We start from the raw sequence: 24720 nt of genomic DNA, 5'->3' as shown, positions 1-24720 counted from the left end.
GGGAAAGTAAAACAATTTCTGGATAGGAAAACATTGTATATGTTATATTGTGCTTTACTATTACCATACATGAGTTATTGTGTAGAGGTTTGGGGAAATACATATAAAAGTAATATTCAGACTATAATCATAATGCAGAAAAGGGCTATTAGACTAATAAATCAGGAGGGGTATAGGGCTCACACAAACACACTCTTTATTAAGACGCAAGCTATAAAATTCCAGGATCTGGTGAAGTTTAAAACAGTGCAAATAATATATAAGGCAAGGAAAGGGATGCTCCCAGTGGAACTAAGTAAATGGTTCTTAGAAAGAGAAGGGAGGTATAATTTTAGAGGGAAGTGGAATTTAAAATTAGAAAGAGTAAGAACAACATTGAAAAGGATGTCTATTTCAATAGCGGGAGTTAAATTCTGGAATGAGTTAAAAGAAGAAATAAAGGTCAGTAGTGATATAAACCAGTTTAAAATAAAACTCAAAAAAGAAATTTTAAATAAGTATAAGAATGAAGAAAATGCAATTAAACCAAGACAGCAGTCGAACTGATGTTTATTTTCTTCTACAAATTAGCAAATCTAAATATAGTTTTAGTTGAACATGAGAAAATATATATATATATATATATATATATATATATATATATATATATATTGTGGAACTGGTTGTGTTATGTTCTAAGTTGAAGGCATTGTATACATTTTTGTTGTTCAAATTTAGATGATGAGGATGTATACTTCTGCTTCAAACAACTGCATGGAATGATTTGATGAAATGTTGGTGAATGTACATGTTTGAAATAAAAATGAACTGAACTGGTGATTTTTGGCTAAAATAAACATCTGCTGGAGTCACTCACCTAGTGCTCCGATTACTACTGGAACCACTGTTAACTTCACCCTCCACATTTTCTGCAGCTCTTCTTTGAGCCCTTGGTATTTCTCCAGCTTCTTGTGCTCCTTTCTTTTTGATGTTGCTGTCATTGGGAACCACTATATATATATGTCTATATGTATGTCTATATGTATGTATATACACATGTATATATATATTTACATATATATATATATATACATATATATGTATGTATATATATATATAAATACAGCAAGCTGTCCATACCTGAGGCCTTGGAAACTGCCAAGCAACGACTCACAGCCTTGGCCAGCCGCTTGAGGAGGTACACCAGAGAGATAGAAGGCAGGAGAATAAACCAGCTGTTCTCCACAGAACCAGCAAAGGCGTACTCTCAGTGGCAAGGGAACAATAACAGAACAGCACCACCAAGGCTGGAGACGGAGCAATACTGGAAGAGCATATGGGAGAAGGACGCAACCCATAACGGCAATGCTCAGTGGCTAGTGGATCTGAGGGCAGACCATAGCGACCTCCCTGAACAGGGTCCAGTAACCATCACAGTGGCAGATATCCAAGAAAGGGTCTCCAGTATGAAGAGTTGGACAGCACCAGGGCCCGACATGGTCCAGCCTACTGGCTGAAGAAGCTGACTGCACTCCACGAGCGTCTGGCAGCACAACTGAACCAGCTGCTAGTTAATGAGAGACACCCGGAATGGCTAACCGAAGGTCGGACGGTCCTGGTCCCCAAGGACCCCAAGAAGGGACCGGTCCCATCCAACTACATATATGTATGTACATATATATATATGTACATACATATATATATATATGTATGTACATATATATATATATGTACATACATACATATATATATATATGTATATATATAATATGTCTATATGTATGTACATATATATATACATATGTATGTATATATATATATATATATATATATATACAACTCAACACCTCAAAGACCAAGGAACTGGTTGTGGACTTTGGGAGGTCCAGAGCAGGTCCACTGCCGGTTCAGATAGAGGGGGAGGAGGTGGAGGTGGTCAACAAGTACCTTGGGCTGTGGGTGGACAACAAACTGGACTGGTCATGCAACACAGAGCACCTGTATAAAGAAGCCCAAAGCAGACTGTACTTCCTCAGGAGGCTGAGGTCTTTTAACATCTGCAGGAAGCTCCTGAGGATGTTTTACCAGTCAGTGGTTGCTGGAGTACTTTTCTATGCTGTAGTGTGCTGGGGGAGCAGCACAGCAAAGAAGGACTCATCCAGGCTGGAGAAACTGATCAGGAAGGCTGGCTCTGTGGTCGGCATGAAGCTGGACACTCTGGTGTCAGTGGCAGAGAAAAGGACACTAAAAAAACTGCTGGACATTATGGACAATGCTGGGCATCCTCTGCATCCTCTGCACACGGCCATAAACAACGAGAGGAGTCTGTTCAGTGACAGGTCGCTTCTCCCAAAGACAAGAACCAACAGACTTAAAAACTCCTTTGTCCCACACGCAATCAAACTGTTTAACTCCTCTCTGGAGGGGAGAGGGAGGAGAGACAGGGGGACAAAGGAGGGGGAACAACTAAGCTGTAGTACTTTTTCACTTCACTGTGCAATAGTTTGTGTTAATAGTCAACGGTGCAATAGACTTCAATACTGGACATGTGCAATTCACTTGTATTTTTATTTTTTATTCCTATTTATTCTATTATCCCCTTCGTATATTTTATTTATGTATGTCTCTATATTTATATGTGTATATATAATATTCTGCTCACACTCTGTAACTTCTGTCGGTGCTGTGCTTTTGGAAACCGAATTTCCCAGAGGAACCCACCCGAGGGATTAATAAAGTTTTATCTTATCTTATATGTATGTACATATATATATAGATGGTGGAGGAGACAGAGAGTGAGGAGTCTGACATGCTGCCACTTATAACCAAATCTGATATTTGTCAGAACGTCATAGTGGATTGGAGACTCACTGAACCTGAACAGATGAAGGTCCACGTGAATGAGAGTGGAAAACATCAGCGAGATAAACAGGACCAGGTTTACAGAGGTCGCACAGAGATGGGGAGAGGTCTGTCCTGCTGCTTTGTCCAGAATAAGTTACTTAAAAAGGAGTGAAGAGCTGCAGAGTAGCCTGACAACATCATTATATTTAATCAAGACTTTGAAAAAAACATTTTACCAAAATGGTAAAAAACTGTTAACATAACTGGCTGCAGCTCTGATCACTGTTACTGATTGGTTCACACAGTCCTCATTTCAATATTTTCTATATTTTAGAAAAAACATGTGCAGAGTCACATGATGTGTTCAAGTGTCTGATGTAAAAAAGGGTTAATGGGGACTCGGATATAAGACTCACTCTGTTTGTCTGCTCCTCAGACAAAAATGAAACTTCCACATCTGGACAACCCAATGAATCCAAATGTGGCTGAATTCAAACAATTCTGCAAAATAAACACGACCAAAACTCCTCCACAGTGATGTGAAATACTCATTTACAGTTCCTGCATATCTTCATTTGTGGAAATGTCACAGAGCTACATGTTAGATTGATGTTAACTGGTTTTACCTTTAGATGGCGCTGTTTGTATTAGTTCCTGTGAAAGCTGAAACAGTGACAGACTTGGTTAAATGAAGGTTTATTTGTCTTCATGAACAAACATGATCAGATTATAGAGCTCATATGGAGTCATGACACAAACATGGTTTTACCTGCTTTTAGTGACAGGCTTTGTAATTCAAGCTGAGGATACAATGGTGTGATACAAAGATTTACAGCACATGAAGCAGAAACATTCAAACCATCACCATATCTGAAGTAAATCAAAACAAATATCCTGCTACAGTTTAATAATGAACCAATCCAGCAACAATGAAGGAAGAAACCAAGATGTTCCTGACTCTGGTAAAGGAGAGGAAATGAAACACAGACTGCTCTCTGCACATATCTAACCTGCAGGTAATAATCTGTTGGTCATTTTTCTCCCATTTCAAACCCAGTGACTGTAAACACTGAGCAGAAACACAGAGTTCACCCCAGAAAATCTACATGTGCAGCTAAGAAGTGACTTTAGGTTTAAACCTCAGTGTTTTATACAAATAAAATTAAATGTCTCATTTTTCCTCTGACTGACCCACTCGTGCTGCCCTCCTGTGGTCATGGCTGCAGACATGTCACAGTCTTCAGTCCTTCCCCCTGAAGCCCACCTCTCATAGCACACTACATAATCAGTGACCCAAAGCCACAAACGTGCAGCGCAGGAGTAGTGCAGTCCCAGCCACACGAAAGGAGTCGAGGCGTTTTTGGCTCTTTCCTGGACCCATCGCTGCTGATGAGGGTTGCTGATTGAAACCAGGTCATGGTGTTTCTGTCTGCAGTAATTCAAGGCTTCCTCCCAGGTTTTGTTTTCCCTGATCAGAATCAGTTTATCTGCCATAAAATCAGAGAAAACATGAAATCAGTTAAATCTGGATGTTTTGTCCAGTTTCACTGGAAGAACAAAAGAAAACATTTCAGTGATTCTTCAGACGAATCAGTCGCTCTACAGAGAAATCTCTGTTCCAACCATCAGCTAAACATCTTCACCTCTGACAGAAGTTCAACATACATGCAGAAATAAGTGGCTGAAGAAACATACTGACCTAAATCCTCTCAGTGACTCCAGCGGTTCATCTATTGGACAAACAGCTGAGATAAATCTGTGTAAACTCACCATCATAGCAGAAGAAAGGCTTTCTTTGGTCACACCCAGCAGAGCTCCATCTTCCTGATCTCTCTAACAGAGTCGTAGCACATGTCCTGTTGTTTAGTCCATCATTAAATGAGTCCATGTCCCAGTATCTGAAAGAGAAGTTACTCCCATCTGACCACCTCCAGCTGTCTCTGAACAGGCCGATCCACAGCTCTTTAGACTTCTGCAGCATCTTAAACTCTTCACTGTATATCTGATCGAGTCCACTGGCCAGGTCGGTGTGATGCTGTCTGCAGTAGTTCTGAGCCTGAGTCCAGGTCACAGACTTATCATTCAAATGAAAGGTTTTGTTGTCTTTCATCGTTTCTGTCGAATCAACAGAAAAACACAAAAACATCTTTATCAACTAATTTGTCTCATTTTTAAAAATGTCTCTTTCAGGAACATGCGATATAACACAGATTATAAACTAGATTACAACATTATTAAATATTATTTTATCATATTACTGTCCACATATTCTCACCGTTATAGCAGATGAACTGAAATGTGTCACTACATGGAACATCGTTCCACTTGTCTCCTTCCCACGTGTCTCCTGTCATCACACAGTTCTCAGGGGTGCCACCATAATCATTTGGCTCTCCATTTCCCCAACAGGTCTTATTTTCAGTGTATTCCTCCCCCGGCAGAGACCAGTGCCACCTCCTGTTGTCTCTTCCTGGCTCGCTGTACAGTCCAATCCAGGCTTCTGTTTGATTCTGTGCAGAGTCTTGAAGTCTTCTCATGTCTGTCAGGTCAAACACTTTGGCCAGGTCTGTGTAGTTCTCTCTGCAGTATGCCCGTGCTTCATCCCAGCTCATCTGTTCTTTAATAAAGTGGTACTCATACAGCTGACATGTGATGAAGACACACTGACCTAAAACAGAAGAAATACTGTTGAATATCTGCTGATACACGCAGGAAACTCATGTTCCCATCAAACTGTCCAGTTTACAGGTGAATCCTGGATTTTCTCAGTCAGAGTTCATTTGTTTAATGAGTCCTGATCAAACTAAAGGATTTTAGGTGGAAACAATCAGGAGCCCTGGTAAAATGATCACTCACCCATCAGAAGAAGCAGAAACAGACTCCACTGCATCGTCGCTCTGTCACATGAAAATGACTTTTCTTTCATTTGGAGGAAACAATGAATCCAGCAGCTCTTCACTGTTTGATGGACACGCAGCACTTTATATTAAACACAGATATCTAGTTTATCACACACTGCTGTAAGAAACATATGATTATTCTTAATAAATGATCATCTGTTTAAAATTGTCCATGAAGACAAAAGCAACAGTTCAAATGTGGTCCACACAGCACCTCTGTACACAGACATGAAATGAGCCTGCAGGTTTGAATCTGGTTCTTCTCTGGTGTTCATGCAGACAGCTCTGCAGTGAATAACCATCTGTACTAACACACACTCTGTACTCAGTATTTGAATATGAACAAATAGTTTTTCCCCCTGACTCAAAGATACAGTGTACATATCAGTTACATAGGGACTCATTTACATTAAGCTCTGGAAAGAAGAAACACTGGACTGTCCAACAAGCAGAAAGAGGAAGTTTCTAATATCCAAATATGACAGCAGAGGTGCACATGGACAGAAACATGAATATGAGTCTGTTGATTTTTGAGAATATAATCATAACGCTGCCTTTACTGATGAATATCGCTGGATCGCTCTGATGCTGACATGATCTTAAAAACCTGTCAAAGACTTTTGTGTGCACTGATGCAGCAGTCACATGTTCAAGCTGAATAATTACGCACTCCCCACTTTTCAGTTATTTATTTGTATAAAATGTTTGGAATCATGTATGATTTTCGTTCCACTTCTCACGTGTTCACCACTTTGTGTTGGTCTTTCATGTGGAATTCCAATAATATTGATTCATGTTTGTGGCTGTAATGTGACAAAATGTGGGAAAGTTCAAGGGGGCCGAATACTTTTGCAAGCCACTGTAGCTCTTTTCATTTTTAGTATTTTGCTGGCCAGACTATATACAGACATTTAGAAAGAAACAAAACAGACAGTTTTTTCAGCTTTATACTTTAGTGGAAACTGATATTCAACATGAACAAAATGTAACACAACATCAACTTTAAATATGTATAAAAAGGGTTTTCAGCCTGGGCCACACTGGAGTTTTTAAATCTCCTGGTCTTTTTTTGTGCGTTGCCACTTCTCCATTCCTGCCTCTCTGCTCCGTGCATCATCATCAATCAATCAATCATCAATTCTTCTCTGTGATTGGACTGCGGCTGCTCGTGCTTTCTAATGATGCACAGTAAAGTTTTCGTAAAGCTCGTCTTTGAAATGTCTCTCCAGCCCAATTGGTGGAGGAGCTACGGCATTGCAAAACACTGATGGTAAAACCTAAGCAGAGTTGACTTTTCTGTGTTCAGACAGCAGTAGCCTGTGAACGCTTTGTGCTACCGTAATACACCAAATATCCCGTAAAGAACAGCTTGTCATCTTTTCAAAGCCATTCACATGTTCTCACTAGCACAAACAATGACGGAGTCACAGTCATTTAAAGAGCGCTTGTATCAGCGGGCCCATGGTCAAAAAGTAAACTGTAAAGCAGATGTGAGTCCTGAAGGATGACATGCTCCAATGCAGAAATCTCTATGACAGCGGTCCCTTAACCTTATCTGCGCCACGGACCCGTTTATGCCTGACAATGTTTTCATGGACCGGCCTTTAAGGTGTCGCAAATAAATACCACAAAAGAAAACTAGTACCGCTACCGAAAAAAGAAGATTTATTCATAACACGTGTTTAAAGACCTATGAAAAACATGTAACTTCCTGTCTTATTTTGGCACAGAGTTACTCTACGTGGGGCCTTTTCTTTCACCATGCCGTCTGCATACAAACATTTAAGATTATAAATTCAACTCAACAGTTTAAAGTGGTTATAACTGCACCTGTAATAAAGACTGATATGATACCAGTATATTTGAACATTTGAATGCAATATCACTATGAATAATTAATGGAATGGTAATACTGATTATAAAAATAGCAACAAATAATAGCAGTAAAATATCTTTCTACTCTTCACACACGTGTTTAAAGACCCATGAAAACCGAGTTAACAACAAAAACGATAACAAAATAACACTAAAAACCCTGAAAACCAAACATTTTACACCCGAACCTCAACTCTCACGGCCCCGTACTAAACGACTCGGGGTTGGGGGACCGCTGCTCTATAAGATATTAAGCGCAGATGGTAAACTGCAGTCAGACCCTGAATACATTTTCTTCTTTTGTTACAGATATTGTTTCAGTTATTCTTTGGTGAGCTGACATATTGGCTACATCGGCATCAGTCTGCTAAACACAGGAGGCAGCTGACTTTAAAACATCGAAGAAAACCAGGACCAGGAACAGCCTCAGTGTGTGGGAACCAGGATACGACCTGGAGAAAGAAGAAGAGATGAGGACAGTCACCAACAAACTCTGAAAGCACTTCATGGAAGCTGATTTTAAACTGAGCAATGCTGATGATTCGGAAAAGTTTCATGTTTTAGGGATTGGACAAGGACCAAGAGTTCTCTGAAACCAGTAGAAAACCTGCATTTGAATGCAGCCAAAAACTAACACTTGTCTGAAAATGTACCGTTTTGTTCTAGAAATTTGTGAAACTGGCCTTAACCTGCCCAAAAGTGTAAATTTTAAAACATCAATATATTAAAAAAATACTGATGTAAACCAGATCCAAACCAGTTTTAGACCCATCGTATGTGGTTTGAGATTTTGACATCTCTGAACGGTTTCAGTCTGGTCTGAACTGGTTTCTGGTCTGAACTGGTTTCTGGTATGAACTGGTTTCTGGTCTGAACTGGTTTCTGGTCTGAACTGGTTTCTGGTATGAACTGGTCTGTGAGTGAGAGTGGTTCTCTGACCTCGAGCTTTCTGTCTGTAGTAGATGAACCCAGCCAGAGACAAGATCAGACAGAGGATCAGTCCTGAGGCGCCGATGGCAAGCTTGTACCTCTCTGTCTTAGGCATGAATGAGGATGAGGAGGGATCTGAGTCACACAGGTGAGAGTCAGACAGGTGGACAGACAGACAGGTATGTACAGGTGTGTAGATACGAGCAGACAGGTATTTACCCCAGTTAGTGATCAGAGGTTTCTCCAGGCTGGCGTGCTCCACCACACAGGAGATCTTCTCTCCAGACCTTCAACACAAACATTAGTGACGCTCAGATGTGGACTTTAAATGTTTAAACTTTAGCACTATTATTATTATGATGCTCACCTGGGTGTGTACTCCAGGTAGCAGTGGGTCTGGTAGTACCAATCCCCATCCTCCATCTCCTCAGTGGAAGTGACATCAGAGGTGACTTCCTGTCCGTCTCTGTGCCAGCTCACTTTGATCTTACTGGGAAAGAAGTCAAAGACACTGCAGACCAACATGGCAGGATGGTGACTGGAGAGAGGCGTCGTGGAGTGAAGTTTGACAGTGGGCTGAGCTGCAAGACATTATTAGTTTGTATTACTATCATTAATGTTCTATGTATAATTTGAATGTATTTATTTAAAAGGGACAGTGCATATTAATAGTGCGGGTGGAGCGCTGCTGACTTCGACTGAGGACATTGTCAGGCAGTGGAAGGAATACTCCGAGGACCTCCATAATCCCACTGACACGTCTTCCGTGGAGGAAGCAGAGCCTGGCGACGAGGGGAAGACCCCCAATGTCCAGTGAGTCAAGTCACTGAGGCAGTTAAACTACTCATTGGTGGCAGAGTCCCTGGGTTCAGCCTGAGTTCCTGAAGACTCTGGATGTTTTAGGGATGTTTTGGTTGTGTTTGGGGGGGTACCTCTGGAGTGGTTCCCATCTTTAAGAAGGGGGACCGGAGGATGTGTTCCAGCTGTAGGGGGATCACACACGCCTCCCTGGGAAGGTCTATGCCAGGGTGCCGGAAAGGACAGTCCGTCCGTTATACACGGAACACTGGACCAGCTCTTCATCCTCTTAAGGATACTCAAGAGTGCATTGAGTGCATTGAGGGAGTTTGTCCAACCAGGCAGGAGGTCAGGAGGAGGTGGCCTCCAGCTCGCACTGGAATGGTTCACAGCCGAGTGTGAAGCGGTGGGAATGAGAATCAGCGTCTCCAAATCTGCATCCATGGTCCTCAGATCGGTCCATTCTCCTCAGAAAAAGAATGGAGTGCCCACTCCGGGTTGGGGACGAGTCCTTGCCACAAGTGGAGGAGTTGAAGTATCTTGGGGTCACGAGTGACAGGAGATTGGACAGCTGAGTGTAAAAGCAGGGCTCTCGATCTATGTCGATCTACTTCCCCATCCTCACCTGTGTTCACCAGCTGTGGGTAGTGACCGAAAGAGCGAGATCTGAATAAGATCCCACCAGGAGGAGGCCCAAAGGCAGACCCACGACCAGTGTTGAGTAAGTTACTTTAAAAAAGTAATTAATTACTAATTACTAATTACTTAGTCAATATTGTATTTAAAATACTTATCTAATTACTGTGTCAGAAAAGTAACTTAATTACTAAATAAGTAATTTAACTAAATACTTCTTAAAATCCCTATAAATCTTGAGTGGGCAAACAATAGAAATTAAACTCTTTAATAAATACATTTTTTTTAAAGACGGAGACTCTACAGTACGCAGCGGTAGCATCTCTTCCACAATGTAGCCTGCAATCATTTTTTAAGCTCACCTTCAGACACTTTCTGTGCTGATGAAGTAAAATCAGGTTTTGCTGCTTAGCAGGAGTTGCCGCGGTGTTATCCATGGATGATGAACAAGGATCACTCAGAAGTGTTCGTCTATGCTCTGTGTCTGGCACTTCAGTAGATTACTGTGCTATTAACAGCAGCCGATAGTTTTTACATATTACTGTAATGTTCTTGTCTGCTGTTTCAGAAAAGTGAAGAGTATGTCCATGTCATGAAACAGCCACTCACTTCAGCCGAGTCCGACATCTTCCACTGTAGAATACGACTATGCAGCAAACTGGCGCGAAATGACGTGCAGCTGCACTACAGCGATGTTAAAGCGGCAGAGTTTACTTCTACGTTTAGAAGACAAATTATTGAAATTAAATAATGATATTCAGAGAGTTTAATTATTTTACAATGTAACGCAAGTACATTGTAAGTAACTGTAATTAAAATACCTAAAAATGAACAGTAATCAGTTACTCTACTTTTTCAGTGGAAAAGTAATTTAATTACAGTAACGCATTACTTAGTCACACATTACACCCAACACTGCCCACGACACACTGGAGAGATTATATCTCTCAGAAATCCAAAATCTGCTATGGTGACAGTACAGAATGAAAGCTGCTGTTGGTTGTTGTAGTCAAAGTTATATATATTTGATAGATACGTTTATTTGATTTACAATATGTTTAGATTTAAAAATTTTAACAAAATTAAAGTCAAAACTCTGAGCGTCTGATTAATGAAAGTTTTACATTATCATTCTAGGTGGTGGTTGCTAGGCGACAGGACCTGAACTGGAAGAGCTGATCGTGTAAATCTGTGGGCTGCAAACAACGGTGGAGGAGCTTGTGATCGAGGCAGTGAGCGAGGCCCTGATGGACGGTCACTTTGATCAGACTGTACCATCCAGGGCCTGCAGGGGGCGCTTTGTCTGTTTAATTGATCATATTTGTAACCAGTCACACACAGATGGGTCAGATAAGAGCTGCAGCCTGATGGAGGAAACTTCTCACACGTTTCTTTCTCTGAGCTCACACCGTCTCACTCTGGAGAGGAAGTTACTGTTGTAAACAGCCTGCTCGTGTGGTTCAACATTCATGCTGTGTTTAGGTGCACTCGTAGATCTAACCATCTATAACCCAAAAGCAGAACACACAGGATGACTTCGCACTATCAGACAGCTTCCCCTGCACAGGAGTCTTGAGCTGGTTCTCCTCATGTTTGTCTCTGTTTCTGATGTTACACAGTCACAGGTTGAGTGTGTTTATATTTCACTGATCAGTCAGGTCAGCCTGTCAGCACAGCAGCTGTTTCAGCAATTTAGCTCACTTTACTGCAGAGATGCTGTAGAGAGTGAAACACTTTACACACACAGATTAAATAACAGCAGTCACATTTATATGTGTGTGTGTTATGATGATAACTTTATAATTGTTGCCTCATATTGAATAACTCCACTGTTACACTGAGTCATAGATCTGAGCTGTAAATGTTTGCAGGTGTGAAGCTGCTAAACAAGCTGTGAAGGTCACAATCAATAAATAAACTGCAGACATCAGTGTTTCATATTTATCATATTTAAAATAAATGAACTAGAAGAAAAGAAGGAAATAATTAACTTGCTAGGCTCCTTAATACTGTTAAAATATGTATATGGAAATATTAAAAACAACTGTGGATGATTTTTCAGCTCAAAGAGTATAAAAAAATTAATATCATAATCAGTGTGTTATGAGGAACAGCTGCAGTTTGCCTGTGTCACCAGCAGGGGGCGCCGCAGGTTAGATTCGTTCTCTGGCGTTTTATGTTCCGTGATCGATGATTTATTAAAGTTATTAATCATCAAAATTAGCTGCAGCTGTGAGTCCATCATAAATGATTCAGAGTGAGGTCAACAGGAACACCTGATGATGTCACACAGACCACCGCACGCTCACCTGATTTAGACGTAAGTTTGTGGTATCTAACATCAATGTTTGATTTGCAGTACGTCCCCTTCTGAGCCCTCATACTAGCCAGCCTTGCAGGAATATTGTTCCAGGTCTCTGCGGTCTTCACTCCAAAGTCAGTGAATCCAACAAACTTCCCCACATTGCTGTCAAACCTGATGATCTCTATCATGTTGTAATAGTAAGAGTCGGTGAACTGGATGTCCTTCAGCTCAGTGGAGTTAAAGTCACAGCGAGACAGTCTGTAAGTCATGAATCCATCTGAGAACAAACAGAACTTCAGACTGACGGCGAATCATGGCATTGATCAGTGTATTAATGATCACTGGTGAGCGGATTGATCGTACCTACTGTGCTGAGGCTGATGAAGAGGAGGCAGAGGAAGGATGAAGCCATGTTTCTAAGTTCTCCAGACAAACTGACTCAGTCTGACGGAGAGCTGCTCGAAAAACAGGAAGTCAGGTCACATGACCACAGCATCATCTGTTCCTGTGGGATCAGCTCATAGTTCACACTCTTCATCACCACATGTGTTTCTGTTAAAGTCCATTAAAGCTCTGAACGCAGAGCAAACTGAAAACCTGTTTTCATTTACATTTCAGTCACAGTCTGCAGTCATGGAAACATATTCATGTCTAATAATTATCTGCACCAAACACTGATGTCAGACCTGCTGTAACAATGATAAGAACCTGTAACAGTGACAGTGATCAGATTTACAATCAGCTCTGTGAGTTTGTGGGACTCGTGTCTGGCTGATGTTCCTGCGTGGACGCCACAGTGTGATGTCATCAAGCACAGAAATTCAGATTCACATTTATAACTCATTAACAGTCAGACTGCAGCAGATGAACTTCAGCTCATATTAAATTATTACTATGTTGTATTATTGTAGAGTATTTACATCACAATATGAAGCTGCTTCAGCTGACTGTTGTTGTGATTTTGTGCTGTAGAAATTAAACTTAACTGAATTAAATCATAATGAGATTTTATCAATATTCAGAGTAAATTTAAATGCCAGATATTAAAACATCTGGAATATAAACATGTTAGATTCATTTCTATAAACACTCATTGATTTTTCTTTCAGCTGCTTTTATCAGCAGAGTCTTCATCAGGATTTAGTTTGACATCTTTGTGTTTGCAAAGACAAATTCAGACATCATTAATGTTCATTCTGTTAGAGCTCAAAGTCTGACTCAACACACACACAGAATCCGTCATTAAACTTTATTGACATATGAAAATCTGAAACACGGTTTGATAAACAAAGATGCATTATAGCAGTTTATGAACACACTGAGGTCACATCAAACTGATCTCAGTCTCATCTCCTTTACTTTTGTGGCAGGAACAGAGTCCAGGTAAATCTGCTGGTGGTGCAAGAGCAGCTGAAAATAGCTTTGCTTTGAATTCCAGAGTTAAACTTTATTGACACCAACGGCTGACGGCACAGTTCATACAGATGTTCCATTATTAAGCACGTCAGGTGAGGCAGGTAAACAGGAACCAGACAGAACAAAGGATCTGATGCTCATTACAGGCGAACTCTGCACACTCACCTACAGCACAGTCACACTGATTAGGAGCTCGTCATAGAATGACATCATCACCGTGAGCCAATCAGCTGCACTCGTTTCCTTTGATGAGGAAGAAGGTTCCAACAGCCACACCGAACAGACCGAGAGTCAGACCCACTCCACAGAACACAGAGGGTCCAACACCTGGATCAGGCTGAGCAGACGCCTCCACCTCTGGAGACACAAACACACAGAGAGAAACATGAACCTCCACATCTGGAGACACAAACACACAGAGAGAAACATGAAGCTCCACATCTGGAGACACAAACACACAGAGAGAAACATGAAGCTCCACCTCTGGAGACACACACACACAGAGAGAAACATGAACCTCCACATCTGGAGACACACACACACAGAGAGAAACATGAACCTCCACCTCTGGAGACACACACACACAGAGAGAAACATGAAGCTCCACATCTGGAGACACAAACACACAGAGAGAAACATGAACCTCCACCTCTGGAGACACACACACACAGAGAGAAACATGAAGCTCCACATCTGGAGACACAAACACACAGAGAGAAACATGAAGCTCCACATCTGGAGACACAAACACACAGAGAGAAACATGAAGCTCCACCTCTGGAGACACACACACACAGAGAGAAACATGAACCTCCACCTCTGGAGACACACACACACACACAGAGAAACATGAAGCTCCACCTCTGGAGACACACACACACAGAGAGAAACATGAACCTCCACCTCTGGAGACACACACACACACAGAGAAACATGAACCTCCACCTCTGGAGACACACACACACAGAGAGAAACATGAAGCTCCACCTCTGGAGACACAAACACACAGAGAGAAACATGAAGCTCCACATCTGGAGACACAAACACACAGAGAGAAACATGAAGCTCCACCTCTGGAGACACACACACACAGAGAGAAACATGAACCTCCACCTCTGGAGACACACACACACACAGAGAAACATGAACCTCCACCTCTGGAGACACACACACACAGAGAGAAACATGAAGCTCCACCTCTGGAGACACAAACACACAGAGAGAAACATGAAGCTCCACATCTGGAGACACAAACACGGAGAGAAACATGAAGCTCCACCTCTGGAGACACAAACACACAGAGAGAAACATGAAGCTCCACCTCTGGAGACACAAACACGGAGAGAAACATGAAGCTCCACCTCTGGAGACACAAACACGGAGAGAAACATGAAGCTCCACCTCTGGAGACACAAACACACAGAGAGAAACATGAAACATGAACCTCCACCAAGTCAGCAAGTGACACCAAGAAAAGAAGCCAAATCTGGAAGCATTTTAATGTTGTTGAAACACAAAGGCAGAGTGTAGAGGATATCATATAGAGCCGGCTCCACAAACAACCTGCACAGGCTCTTGACAACTATCCACCCATCAGTGCAATGGGAAGATGAAACACAGTCAGTTGAGTGTGATATTAATGAAGGTGCCAGTGTGTCTGCAACTGCTGCTGCTGCTGCATCTACAGCAGCATGCAGTACACCACCACAACCACCTGAACCAGCCCAGAGCTCTATGAGACAGTTTTTGCCAGTCTGTGACCCCAGCAAGGAAAACACTCTCCCAAAAAAAATCATCCCAGGCCTACATGACAGAGAACGTGCATCTGCTTTTTATTTTGCATATTTAGTCATGCAACACATCAAGACTGTCCTGCCCCCCTCCCTGGATCCCTTCCAGTTTGCGTATCGGCCCAACCGCTCAACCGATGATGCTATCTCCACTGCACTCCACTCAGCACTCACACACCTGGACAAAAAAGACTCATATGTTCGAATGCTGTTCATAGATTTCAGTTCAGCATTCAACACTATAATCCCCCAACAGCTCACTCAAAAACTGGTCCAGTTGGGGCTTAACACCTCTCTGTGCAACTGGCTGTTGGATTTCCTCACCGGAAGACCTCAAGCAGTACGGGTCGGCAGTAATACATCCAGCACCATCATTTTAAACACGGGGGCCCCGCAGGGATGTGTGCTGAGCCCCCTCCTCTTCACTCTGCTGACCCATGACTGCACTCCATTATACAGCTCCAACCTCTTCATCAAGTTTGCGGACGACACAACGGTGGTGGGTCTCATTAGCAACAGGGATGAGACCGACTACAGAAGTGAGGTGAGACGCCTGGCCACGTGGTGTGTTGACAACAATCTCTCTCTGAATGTGGAGAAGACGAAGGAGATTGTTGTGGACTTCAGGAGAATGCACACCCAACATGCTCCTCTGACCATTGACGGAGCGTCTGTGGAGAGAGTGAGCAGCACTAAGTTCTTGGGTGTGCACATCACAGAGGATCTCTCCTGGACGTACAACACCACAGCACTGGCCAAGAAATCACAGCAGCGTCTCTTCTTTCTCCGCAAACTAAGACGAGCAGGAGCACCAGCCCCCATCATGTACACTTTCTACAGAGGCACCATCGAGAGCATCCTGTCGAGCTGCATCACTGTGTGGTTTGGAGCCTGCAATGCGTCCTGTCATAGAACCCTCCAACGCATAGTGAGAGCTGCAGAGAGGATCATTGGTGTCTCTCTCCCCTCCCTCCAGGACATTTACAGCACCCGTCTCACTAAAAAAGCCCTTTGCATAGCGGCTGATCCCACGCACCCAATGCAAAGCTTCTTCAAGCTGCTGCCGTCAGGGAGGAGACTGCGGAGTCTCCAGGCCAGGACCAGCAGACTGAAGGACAGCTTCATCCATCAGGCTGTCAGGAAGCTTAACTCCCTCCCAATTCTGCCCCCTCTCCCCTCTCTCCTCCACGGTCTCACTGAACTCTGTCACACACACACACACACTCTCTGACTCACTCACTGGCCTGCACTAGTTATTAGTCACTTTGTGGAGCATTGGACTGCCATTACCTCATAAGACTTTGTTGTTACACTATCTCCTACCGTACATTACCAAATCTCCATTTGCACTATTTGCCTATTTGCACTACCTTGCCTGGTTTACACTCAATGTCATTTACCCTTACCTGAATATTGTATATTGTATATTGTATAGCTTTTTTTTTTTTTTTTTTTTTTTTTTTGTTATATGTAATATTGTACTGTATTTATTTAAATTTTTACTTTTTAATTATTTTACTTGCATTTTTAATCTCTCTTATATTTAAATGTTCATTTGGGTTTGAGAGTAACGAAATTTCTATTCTCTGTATGTCCTGTACATGTGGCAGAATTGACAAATAAAGTTGACTTTGACTTTGACTTTGACTTTGATTTTAATCCATATTTTATTGTGTTGTGGTTTGCAGTGTTTTGTGTTGTTTCACTTTAAATTTGTTTAAAAGGAAAATGCAAAAAAAATTAAATAGTTAAAATTTGAATTGTAAATAGACAAAAAAAACAACTATTTTTTACATTTTATGTGGAGTTAATAAATAAAAGCACATTTACATAATAAACATATATAAAGAAAAAATAATTTTTTACATTAGTCATTCATTTTATGCATAATTTCATATAGGTGTTGATAATAAACTAGTTAAAGCAACAAAAAAACAGAAGAGTCCCAAGAATGAGGTAACTAAGACGACTATGATGATGATGAGCACTATGACATGACATGGAGGGAAAATACACAGACGACCTGACAAAGAGTGAATGAAACACACACTAAATAAAACACAGGAGGTGATCAGGGCAAGTGGAAACAACACATCTCCAAATATAATATAAGAAATTAAAATACAGTCAAAAAGCTGGATCACAGCTCTTCCCAAACAAGTAGGAATGAAGGCAAAGTAGCTACACTTGAGCATTTTAGAGGAAAAAGAAACATTTAAATTCAAAGAACAAAAATATCTGTCTGGGAAAAGAAAAACAGAAATAACAGTTGTGTGATGCAGAACTGATCAAGTTATTGAATCACTAGAACAGCTGATTAACCTCCACATATGTGGACATCACATTTTAGGTTGTCTGGACCATTATAGACATTATACTGTCACTGTTCAACATTTAAAACAAATGTCCTCATATGTGGATCTCATTTTTCTCAGAAACAACAATCAGGTAATTCTTTGTTTTTACACTCATCAGGTCCCAATCAGCCCAAATAGCAAAGAGAGATTAAAAATGCCATGAGAGAGAGAGAGAGAGAGAGAGAGAGCACAGTTAGGTGTTGTGTGGGAGAGAATTAATAAAGAGATCAGTGGGATCTGAAACACTTGCCTTGATGGTGCTCAGACTGTGTGTAATCCTTCTTCTAGAGCTAAAATAGAAACAACATTTCAAAGAGCATCAGAGGAGCATGAAACACGAGGCCTTCACCCTGTAAAGCCCAGAGTGTCAGGCTTCAACCAGGAATTATTGAAGTTTTTGAGAGTCCCACAACATCAGAGGGATTTTTACTGCCCAACAAAAGAAGCAAATTGCACTTTATATGTTTAAGGAATAAACTGAGAACGAGAAAGTAAGAGATGTAGGAAGTCACACACACACTGGAGAGAGTGATTAGACAGTTTGTGAAAGAGGAAACATGTAAGTGAGAGGAAAAGGAAGTTAAAAAGGAGAATTCAGAAACAAGAGAAAGAAAAGGGAGAGTAAGAAGAGGTCGAGCTCACAGGAAGAGAAAAAGTGGAGCAAATGAAAACAGTTACTTACTAACTGATGTTTGCACACACTCGCAATAACGACTCTCCTGACATGAAGGCAAACAGATAACTGCTCACAGATGAAGGAGCTCACCAACTGAAGGGTACAACACAGATCAGCAGGCCCAGAGCCTGTGGAGGAGAGCAACACCGGCAGTACGCAGGCCTGGGTCACCGATGGGGCCTGCACAAAGGTGGAGTGGAGGAGTCAGGCGGAGGACGACGTCTAAGGGTCGGCAGGCGTAGGAGGGGAACAACTATCACTTAACTATCCATCACATCTGCAGTGGACCACATGAAGCAGCTGCATCAGTGATCCTCCCAACAAACTCCTAAGATTAAAGCCCAGAGCTCCAGCCCTGCTGTTACTGTATTTCATTACTCTGTATTTATATGTTTATGACAACAATGACAATAAAGTTCACTCCTAATCCTAAAAGAAGACAAATAACAGGAATTAGGCCACATGTAAGCATTAACAGGAGATCATTAAAGACATCTTCATTATTAACACTCTTACATCAGAATATTATTGAAGGTTTAGTCAAAGTTTAATAGATAAAGGCTGCAGACACGACTCTTATTGACACTAACAAAATACACAGACTGGATCAGAACCCAGTTACACCTGGGACAGATTGGTTTATATGGCTGTACTAACTTTATTTAAAGAAGCTAAGAAAATGGCCCCAATGAGCATCACATTATTGAAGGGATGAGACCTACACAGAGGGATTTACATAAACGTTACATCATTTAGGGATTATGTGTTGTGGTGCCGAATGGCTTGATGGTAAAAAGAGTTTCTGAGTCTTGTAGTCCGAGCAGACAGACTCCTGTAACGTCAGATGGTAACAAGGAGAACAGCTGATGTGCTGAGTGGCTGTGCTCCTTGATGATGCTGTGTGCTTTGCAGAGACACTGCTGGAGATAAACATCCTGAGTGGCAGGAAGCCTCATGCCAGTGATGCTCTGTGATTTCCTGCTGCTGCAGAGCAGCTTCTGTTCCAAACTGTAATGCAGCTCATCAGCAAGCTCTCGGTCTTAGATTGTAGAAATTTGAAGGGATGTTGGCGTTCATGCCAAACTTTGCAGATATGTAACATGGAGGGAGGAGCAGATGTGACCTTTGACCAGCCACTCAAGGCACTTCATGATGACGGATGTCAGTGCAACAGGGCGGTAGTATTTCAGACAGGAGACCTCTGATTTCTTAGGAACGAGAATGATGGTGGTTGTTTTGAGGGATGTGGGGACCACTGACTGCCTCAGGGAGAGGTTGAAGATGTTGGTGAACACCCCTGTCAGCTGGTCGGTGCATGCTCTGAGAACCCGGCCTGGGATGCCGTCTGGTCCCAGAGCTTTGTGAAGATTGACCTTTTTGAAAGACCATCTCACAGCTTCTGTTTTAAGAGTTAAAGTTACAGCCTCACTGTGCTCCTGAGGATAGAGGAGCGGCTCCTCGTTGTCTGCGACAAAATGATCATAGAAGTTGTTGAGCTCGTCTGCGAGAGACGCTGTGGGCTGAACACTGCCTGTGTTTTCCATCTTGTCGTCAGTAATGCAGCGTAGTCCATTCTACAGTCGCCTGGCGTCAAAGTTGTGGTAGCTGGACTCCACTTTGTCCCTGTAGTCCTTTGTGGCCCCTTTTCAGAGGTCATACCTGGCTGCTGTATATGCATCAGAATGCCCTGAGTTAAAGGCAGAGGTCTGCACTTTGAGCTTAGCAGGAATGTCCTTATCTACCAGGGTTTCTGATTTGGATATTTGCAGACGGTGGTTTAAGTGATGATATCGTCCATGCATTTTTCAATATGTCCAATGACAGAGTTCATTGATGTTGCATCAGCTGCATCCTCGAATATCTGTCGGACCTCCTCACTCTCACTGTCTCATTTGTAATAAAGTTTTGCTGACTCAGAGCTCCTGTCTGTGCTCATATATTACGCTGCAAACCAGAAGGATTTCAATTACATGTATTTTTTCAAATTAAGGAAAATGGGGTGTTAGGTAAATTGTCTGCCTCAGAGTCAACGACCCAAATATGTAACAAGGTCCAATTAGGGAACTTCGTATGATTGTCTGTAAACTGAAATTCATGCATGTCTGTGAAAATGTGTATGATTAGTCTAATACAGCTGCTTTAGCTTTTCAATGGCTCCTTTACTGTAAGAACAAAGGCTGTCATGCTGTAGTGTATTCAGCTCAAGGTTAAACAGCACGAAATCATGACACCAGTTGTCTCAAGTTATATTGTAATGGTAAATTATAATAATAAAACATTAACAAAGTTTATCTGAACTTCTTTTAGCAAGAACTTTGGAGTTGGGGAGAGGAGGAACTCCCTTTGAACAGGAGGAAACATCCAGCAGAACGAGGCACAGGGGAGAGTGGTCGTCAGTGACCAGTTGGGGTGAGGAGAAGGAGACACGACAAAACACATAATAACTTATACCTTATTGATCTCCATGGGGAGAAATTACTATCTCTGCATTTAACTCAGTGTAACAGTGGGCAGCAGAAGAATCAGGCGCCCGGGGAGCAGTGTGCAGGGACGGTACCTCAGGAGTACCTCAGGGTAGCCGTTCAGTGGGGGCGTCCACACTACCTACTGACCTATCCCTGCCCCCGACCATGCTGTGGAAGAGAGAGACTGACCATAACTCATAACTAATAATTACTCCTGGAAACTGGAGGCCAGGCTTCCCATTCTAATTTAAATATTCTAGTTAGTCTGAGGTTTGAGAGGAAAGTGTTGTAATGGAGAGAGATTTAATAAAGAGCTCATGACAGAGATATACTCTGTCATCTAGTCCCTGTCAGTATTCATGGTTGAAGACTTTTCAGGGAGTTTTTAGGACATCCTGATAATAATGAATTACAGTAGTCCAGCCTGGAAGTAATAAATGCATGAACTAGTTTTTCAGTCACTGTGCGACAGAATATTTCTAATTTTAGAGATAGAAACATGGGTGCAAAAATGGGAGAAAGCAGTTTTCAATATGTGCATTGAAGGAAGGATCCTGGTTAAAAATCCAGACTAAGTATCTGGTTAGATACCATATATGTCTACGATTTTTTTAGGAGAGAGTACAATAAACTTTAGGAGCAAAATGTTAGAGGTCATCCAGGTCTTTGTTTTCTGGAGGCATTCCTGCAGGTTGACTGGTGTGTGCTGTCTGGTTTCATGGATGGATACATGGAGGAGAGTGTCATCTGCATGACGGAGGTATGTTGTGCCTATAGTGGTGTTAACTAAAGGACGCATGTGTAATGTAAACAGAACTGGTCCTAGCACTGAGCCCTGTGGAACTCCAGAATTAACCTTGAAGCTATCAAAGGACATTTCACAGCTCACACTGAGACGTTCAGAAAAAGAAGCTGCACCGACCAAGATGAAACCCAAAACTGGGAATTAATTGTTTAATTATATCAATTTCAATTTCACATATGGTGTCATGTAATCCATTTATGTAATATGTGTCTACCGGTATGTTTCATGACTCATTTTCATTTTCCGATAATTAGGCTTGTTTTAAGTTTCTTGAGAATTATTTTAGGGATGCTGTGTTGTATGCTTTGCAAACGAACAGGAATTCATATGTCTTAAATTGGTTGACCAGGGGAATGTTGGGAAAGTATACCTGTACAACTCTATGCACCATATATCTATGTGCAGTGAACATATATACTGTAACTTTCAAGTAGACTCTTAAGCACAAGACTTTTTGCCCTCACCGTGGGTTATTAAGGTGGTAACATTGTATCAGAGATACTGAACACATCACAATAAAGTCACCTTAATGATCATTACAATACTATATAACCTGTATAATTAGGTCAAGTATTATTAACATGTTTATCATCAGATTATGCCACTTGCTGTAAGAGCACCTGTTGATGCATTCTGCTTGTTGTGAGATTTAACAACTAGGATTAATATGTGGTGTTTGACTGTGTCGTGACCTGTTGTGATAAGGCAAAGCAAAGAGTTCATCAAAGGGCACCCAGCTGCAGATGGCCCTGAGCCAGAGCCCTGACCAGCCCCTGACCAGTACCTGACCAGCCCTGACCAGCCCCTGACCAGCCCTGACCAGCCCCTGACCGAGTACCTGACCAGCCCCTGACCAGTACCTGACCAGCCCCTGACCAGCCCCTGACCAGCCCTGACCAGCCCCTGACCCAGTACCTGACCAGCCCCTGACCAGTACCTGACCAGTACCAGCTGTTTCTGACTGGAGGACAAGTGGAAAGCTGCTCTTTCTGTCTGTCTCTGTGTTGTCTTGCTGTTCTTTGTATGTTCTTACTTACTGTTCGTATGATTCAGTGTATTAAACTGTGTTCCCATCGTTGGTGGGAGAAGATGATCATATTGGCTTCAAAATGTGTGACCCGACACAAAAATCATCGTGTCAAACTATCAGATCAGATCCAGCTGCTCTGATGAACACTGGGCTCAGTCTTCTCACGTGTACCTCTGTCAGTGATTTTTGTTTAAATAAAGTTTTCTTACTATAGATCTTGGTCAGTGGTTCAGTCAGGGCCAGATGTTGCACTGTGCAGCTGTAGATGTCTCCCAGCTGTGCGGTGAACTGCAGTCTGGAGATCTGGGTGAAGGGTCCATTTTTATTGGGATAGGGAACGTTGGTGCTGGATCCTTCTGTGACCTTCTGTCCGTTCTTGGTCCAGGAGACGTTGACAGGAGCAGGATAGAAACCAGTCACATGACAGATCAGAGTGTTCTCCTCTCCAAACTCCACCTCATCTCTGGTGTAGATCATCACAGCTGAAGGAGCATCTGTGCACAGACACATCAGGCAGAGGAGGATCGGAGCTTCAGCTGGTTTTCATCAGCAGGTGATAATAATAAACATCAATAACTTGTCAGGTATTCACTGAGATGATGTCATCATTGTCTGTGTGAGAGAAACTAGCCTGACGTCAGAATCATGAAGGTAAACTAGAGAAACACGAGCACAGAGAGAACTCTGTTCAGCTTCAGAGAAACTAATGAAGAAAAATAAAATGTGGTCTTTAATAGAAACACAAACATGTCAGTGTTGGGTTTCTGTGTGTTTAAGGTGGAATGATTTCATATATTTAATCAGTTTGTTGGTTTGATTGGACTGATTACTTCATGGCTGATCATTTCAGGTAAACACAGGTTAAATGTTTGTATTTACGGTTATTGGAAGGGTAGTCCTTCATCACCGCGCTGAGAGCCTTCAGGTTGTGTCTGCAGACCTTCAGCTCAGTCACAGCTTGTTTATAAGCTCCGGGGTAAATCATAGGCTCAGCAAAAGGAGGCAGAATGTAGACTTCCATGTGGTTGTTAAAGTCTGCGTAGGCAACCTCCTCCCCATCCAGTCCATACATGTCCTCTGCATCAAAGTCTGAACAGCCGTTTATGTGAACATCACCGTGCAGACCTGAAATGAAACACCGATCAACAAGCTGCTCCCTGCCTGCCAGAGTTTACCGAGACAAACTCACCATAGGCAGAGACACAGAGGACACAGGAGAGGAAGAGGAGCAGCTCCTTCATCTTCATCAGCAGCTCTGTGACTGTTAAACTGTGTGTGTGAGTAAACCGACTGAAAGTGTAGCAGGAGCTGAGCACTAACACAGAGTAGCCAATCACAGAGGTCACACCCCATTATGTCATCAGTATCCAGGCACCTGAAGGGCAAAACAATCTACAAACAGCTGGAGACAGCTCCAATCAATGATCAGTATTTATAGACTCTTCAAAATAATGTTTATCGTCATCAGGTTCCACTCTGATGATTTTCAAAATAAAACAAACTTTATTTTTAAAAATGATTCAGTTTGTTTACAAAGATTTAGAAGAAGACTGTAAAATATAAATTTGTCTTTCGCCGTGCTGTGATCTGAGAGTCAGCTGATCGACTCAAAATGAGAGTAAACTACATCAGGTTCGTGTTGGTGGATGGATTCAAACATCAACACGCTGATGTAAACTAAGAGGTGTAGCTGAGTGTGTGAGCGGGTTCAGTGTGGCTGTGCAGAGCTCCACCTGAGGGGCGAGTCCGGGCCGTCAGAGCTCCCTGTGCTTCACCACAACCACGACTCTCAGGCTCGTTTTTAAAATAACTTTATAGTTTCACACTCCTAAAACACAGTGACAGGGAAACTAAGATTTATTGTAGCACGGTTGTGTCAGTCATCTATTCTCGTTCTTGATTGGTCACTGATGA

General features: G+C 42.1%; 3 protein-coding genes and 1 long non-coding RNA gene across 6 annotated transcripts; all 4 read right to left on the bottom strand.

Annotated features, from left to right (window-relative positions):
* Positions 1-3502: 3502 nt before the first annotated feature.
* LOC109201535 (macrophage mannose receptor 1) lies at positions 3503-6007 on the bottom strand. Its single transcript, XM_019357255.2, has 5 exons — positions 5938-6007; positions 5680-5781; positions 5099-5491; positions 4594-4938; positions 3503-4310 (listed from the first exon to the last, which is right to left on the bottom strand). Exons 1-5 carry the CDS (start codon positions 5996-5998, stop codon positions 3964-3966), a joined length of 1248 nt encoding a protein of 415 aa, XP_019212800.2. The 5' UTR covers positions 5999-6007; the 3' UTR covers positions 3503-3963.
* Positions 6008-6657: 650 nt separating this feature from the next.
* On the bottom strand, positions 6658-12778 carry LOC100699091 (H-2 class II histocompatibility antigen, E-S beta chain). Of its 2 annotated transcripts, XM_025905458.1 has the most exons (7): positions 12631-12762; positions 12272-12544; positions 8896-9109; positions 8748-8815; positions 8538-8663; positions 7707-8050; positions 6658-7413 (listed from the first exon to the last, which is right to left on the bottom strand). In XM_025905458.1, exons 1-6 carry the CDS (start codon positions 12677-12679, stop codon positions 8025-8027), a joined length of 756 nt encoding a protein of 251 aa, XP_025761243.1. In that variant the 5' UTR covers positions 12680-12762; the 3' UTR covers positions 6658-7413; positions 7707-8024. The 2 variants fall into 2 exon arrangements, with proteins under 2 accessions (XP_025761243.1, XP_025761244.1); XM_025905459.1 differs by lacking the exon at positions 8538-8663 and having other exon boundaries at positions 12631-12778.
* Positions 12779-13707: 929 nt separating this feature from the next.
* On the bottom strand, positions 13708-24142 carry LOC109194340 (H-2 class II histocompatibility antigen, A-U alpha chain). 2 transcript variants are annotated; one of them, XM_019357283.2, is made up of 4 exons: positions 23996-24141; positions 23686-23931; positions 23016-23300; positions 13708-14040 (listed from the first exon to the last, which is right to left on the bottom strand). In XM_019357283.2, exons 1-4 carry the CDS (start codon positions 24051-24053, stop codon positions 13910-13912), a joined length of 720 nt encoding a protein of 239 aa, XP_019212828.1. In that variant the 5' UTR covers positions 24054-24141; the 3' UTR covers positions 13708-13909. The 2 variants fall into 2 exon arrangements, with proteins under 2 accessions (XP_019212828.1, XP_019212829.1); XM_019357284.2 differs by lacking the exon at positions 13708-14040 and adding an exon at positions 18080-18686 and having other exon boundaries at positions 23996-24142.
* On the bottom strand, positions 19141-23008 carry LOC112846173 (uncharacterized). Its single transcript, XR_003219025.1, has 2 exons — positions 22692-23008; positions 19141-22560 (listed from the first exon to the last, which is right to left on the bottom strand). It is a non-coding gene; the product is annotated as an uncharacterized LOC112846173 (long non-coding RNA).
* Positions 24143-24720: the final 578 nt, after the last annotated feature.

The sequence above is a fragment of the Oreochromis niloticus genome, linkage group LG3, assembly GCF_001858045.2.
Source record: "Oreochromis niloticus isolate F11D_XX linkage group LG3, O_niloticus_UMD_NMBU, whole genome shotgun sequence".
Classification (NCBI taxonomy): Eukaryota; Metazoa; Chordata; class Actinopteri; order Cichliformes; family Cichlidae; genus Oreochromis; species Oreochromis niloticus.
This window is presented reverse-complemented; position numbering and strand designations above follow the sequence as displayed.

Coding starts and splice junctions, on each gene's coding strand:
- LOC109194340 (XM_019357283.2), bottom strand. CDS start 24,053: ATGAAGATGAAGGAGCTGCTCCTCTTCCTCTCCTGTGTCCTCTGTGTC. Junction 23,932..23,995: donor CCTCTGTGTCTCTGCCTATG/GTGAGTTTGTCT, acceptor GTTTCATTTCAG/GTCTGCACGGTGATGTTCAC. Junction 14,041..23,015: donor ACCACTGACCAAGATCTATA/GTAAGAAAACTT, acceptor TTGTGTCTCCAG/AGGTGGAGGCGTCTGCTCAG.
- LOC109201535 (XM_019357255.2), bottom strand. CDS start 5,998: ATGAACACCAGAGAAGAACCAGATTCAAACCTGCAGGCTCATTTCATG. Junction 5,492..5,679: donor GTTTCTGCTTCTTCTGATGG/GTGAGTGATCAT, acceptor CTTCTGTTTTAG/GTCAGTGTGTCTTCATCACA. Junction 4,311..4,593: donor GCCTTTCTTCTGCTATGATG/GTGAGTTTACAC, acceptor ATTTTATGGCAG/ATAAACTGATTCTGATCAGG.
- LOC100699091 (XM_025905458.1), bottom strand. CDS start 12,679: ATGGCTTCATCCTTCCTCTGCCTCCTCTTCATCAGCCTCAGCACAGTA. Junction 8,816..8,895: donor TACCTGGAGTACACACCCAG/GTGAGCATCATA, acceptor TTTGTGTTGAAG/GTCTGGAGAGAAGATCTCCT. Junction 8,051..8,537: donor CTACAGACAGAAAGCTCGAG/GTCAGAGAACCA, acceptor TTCTTTCTCCAG/GTCGTATCCTGGTTCCCACA.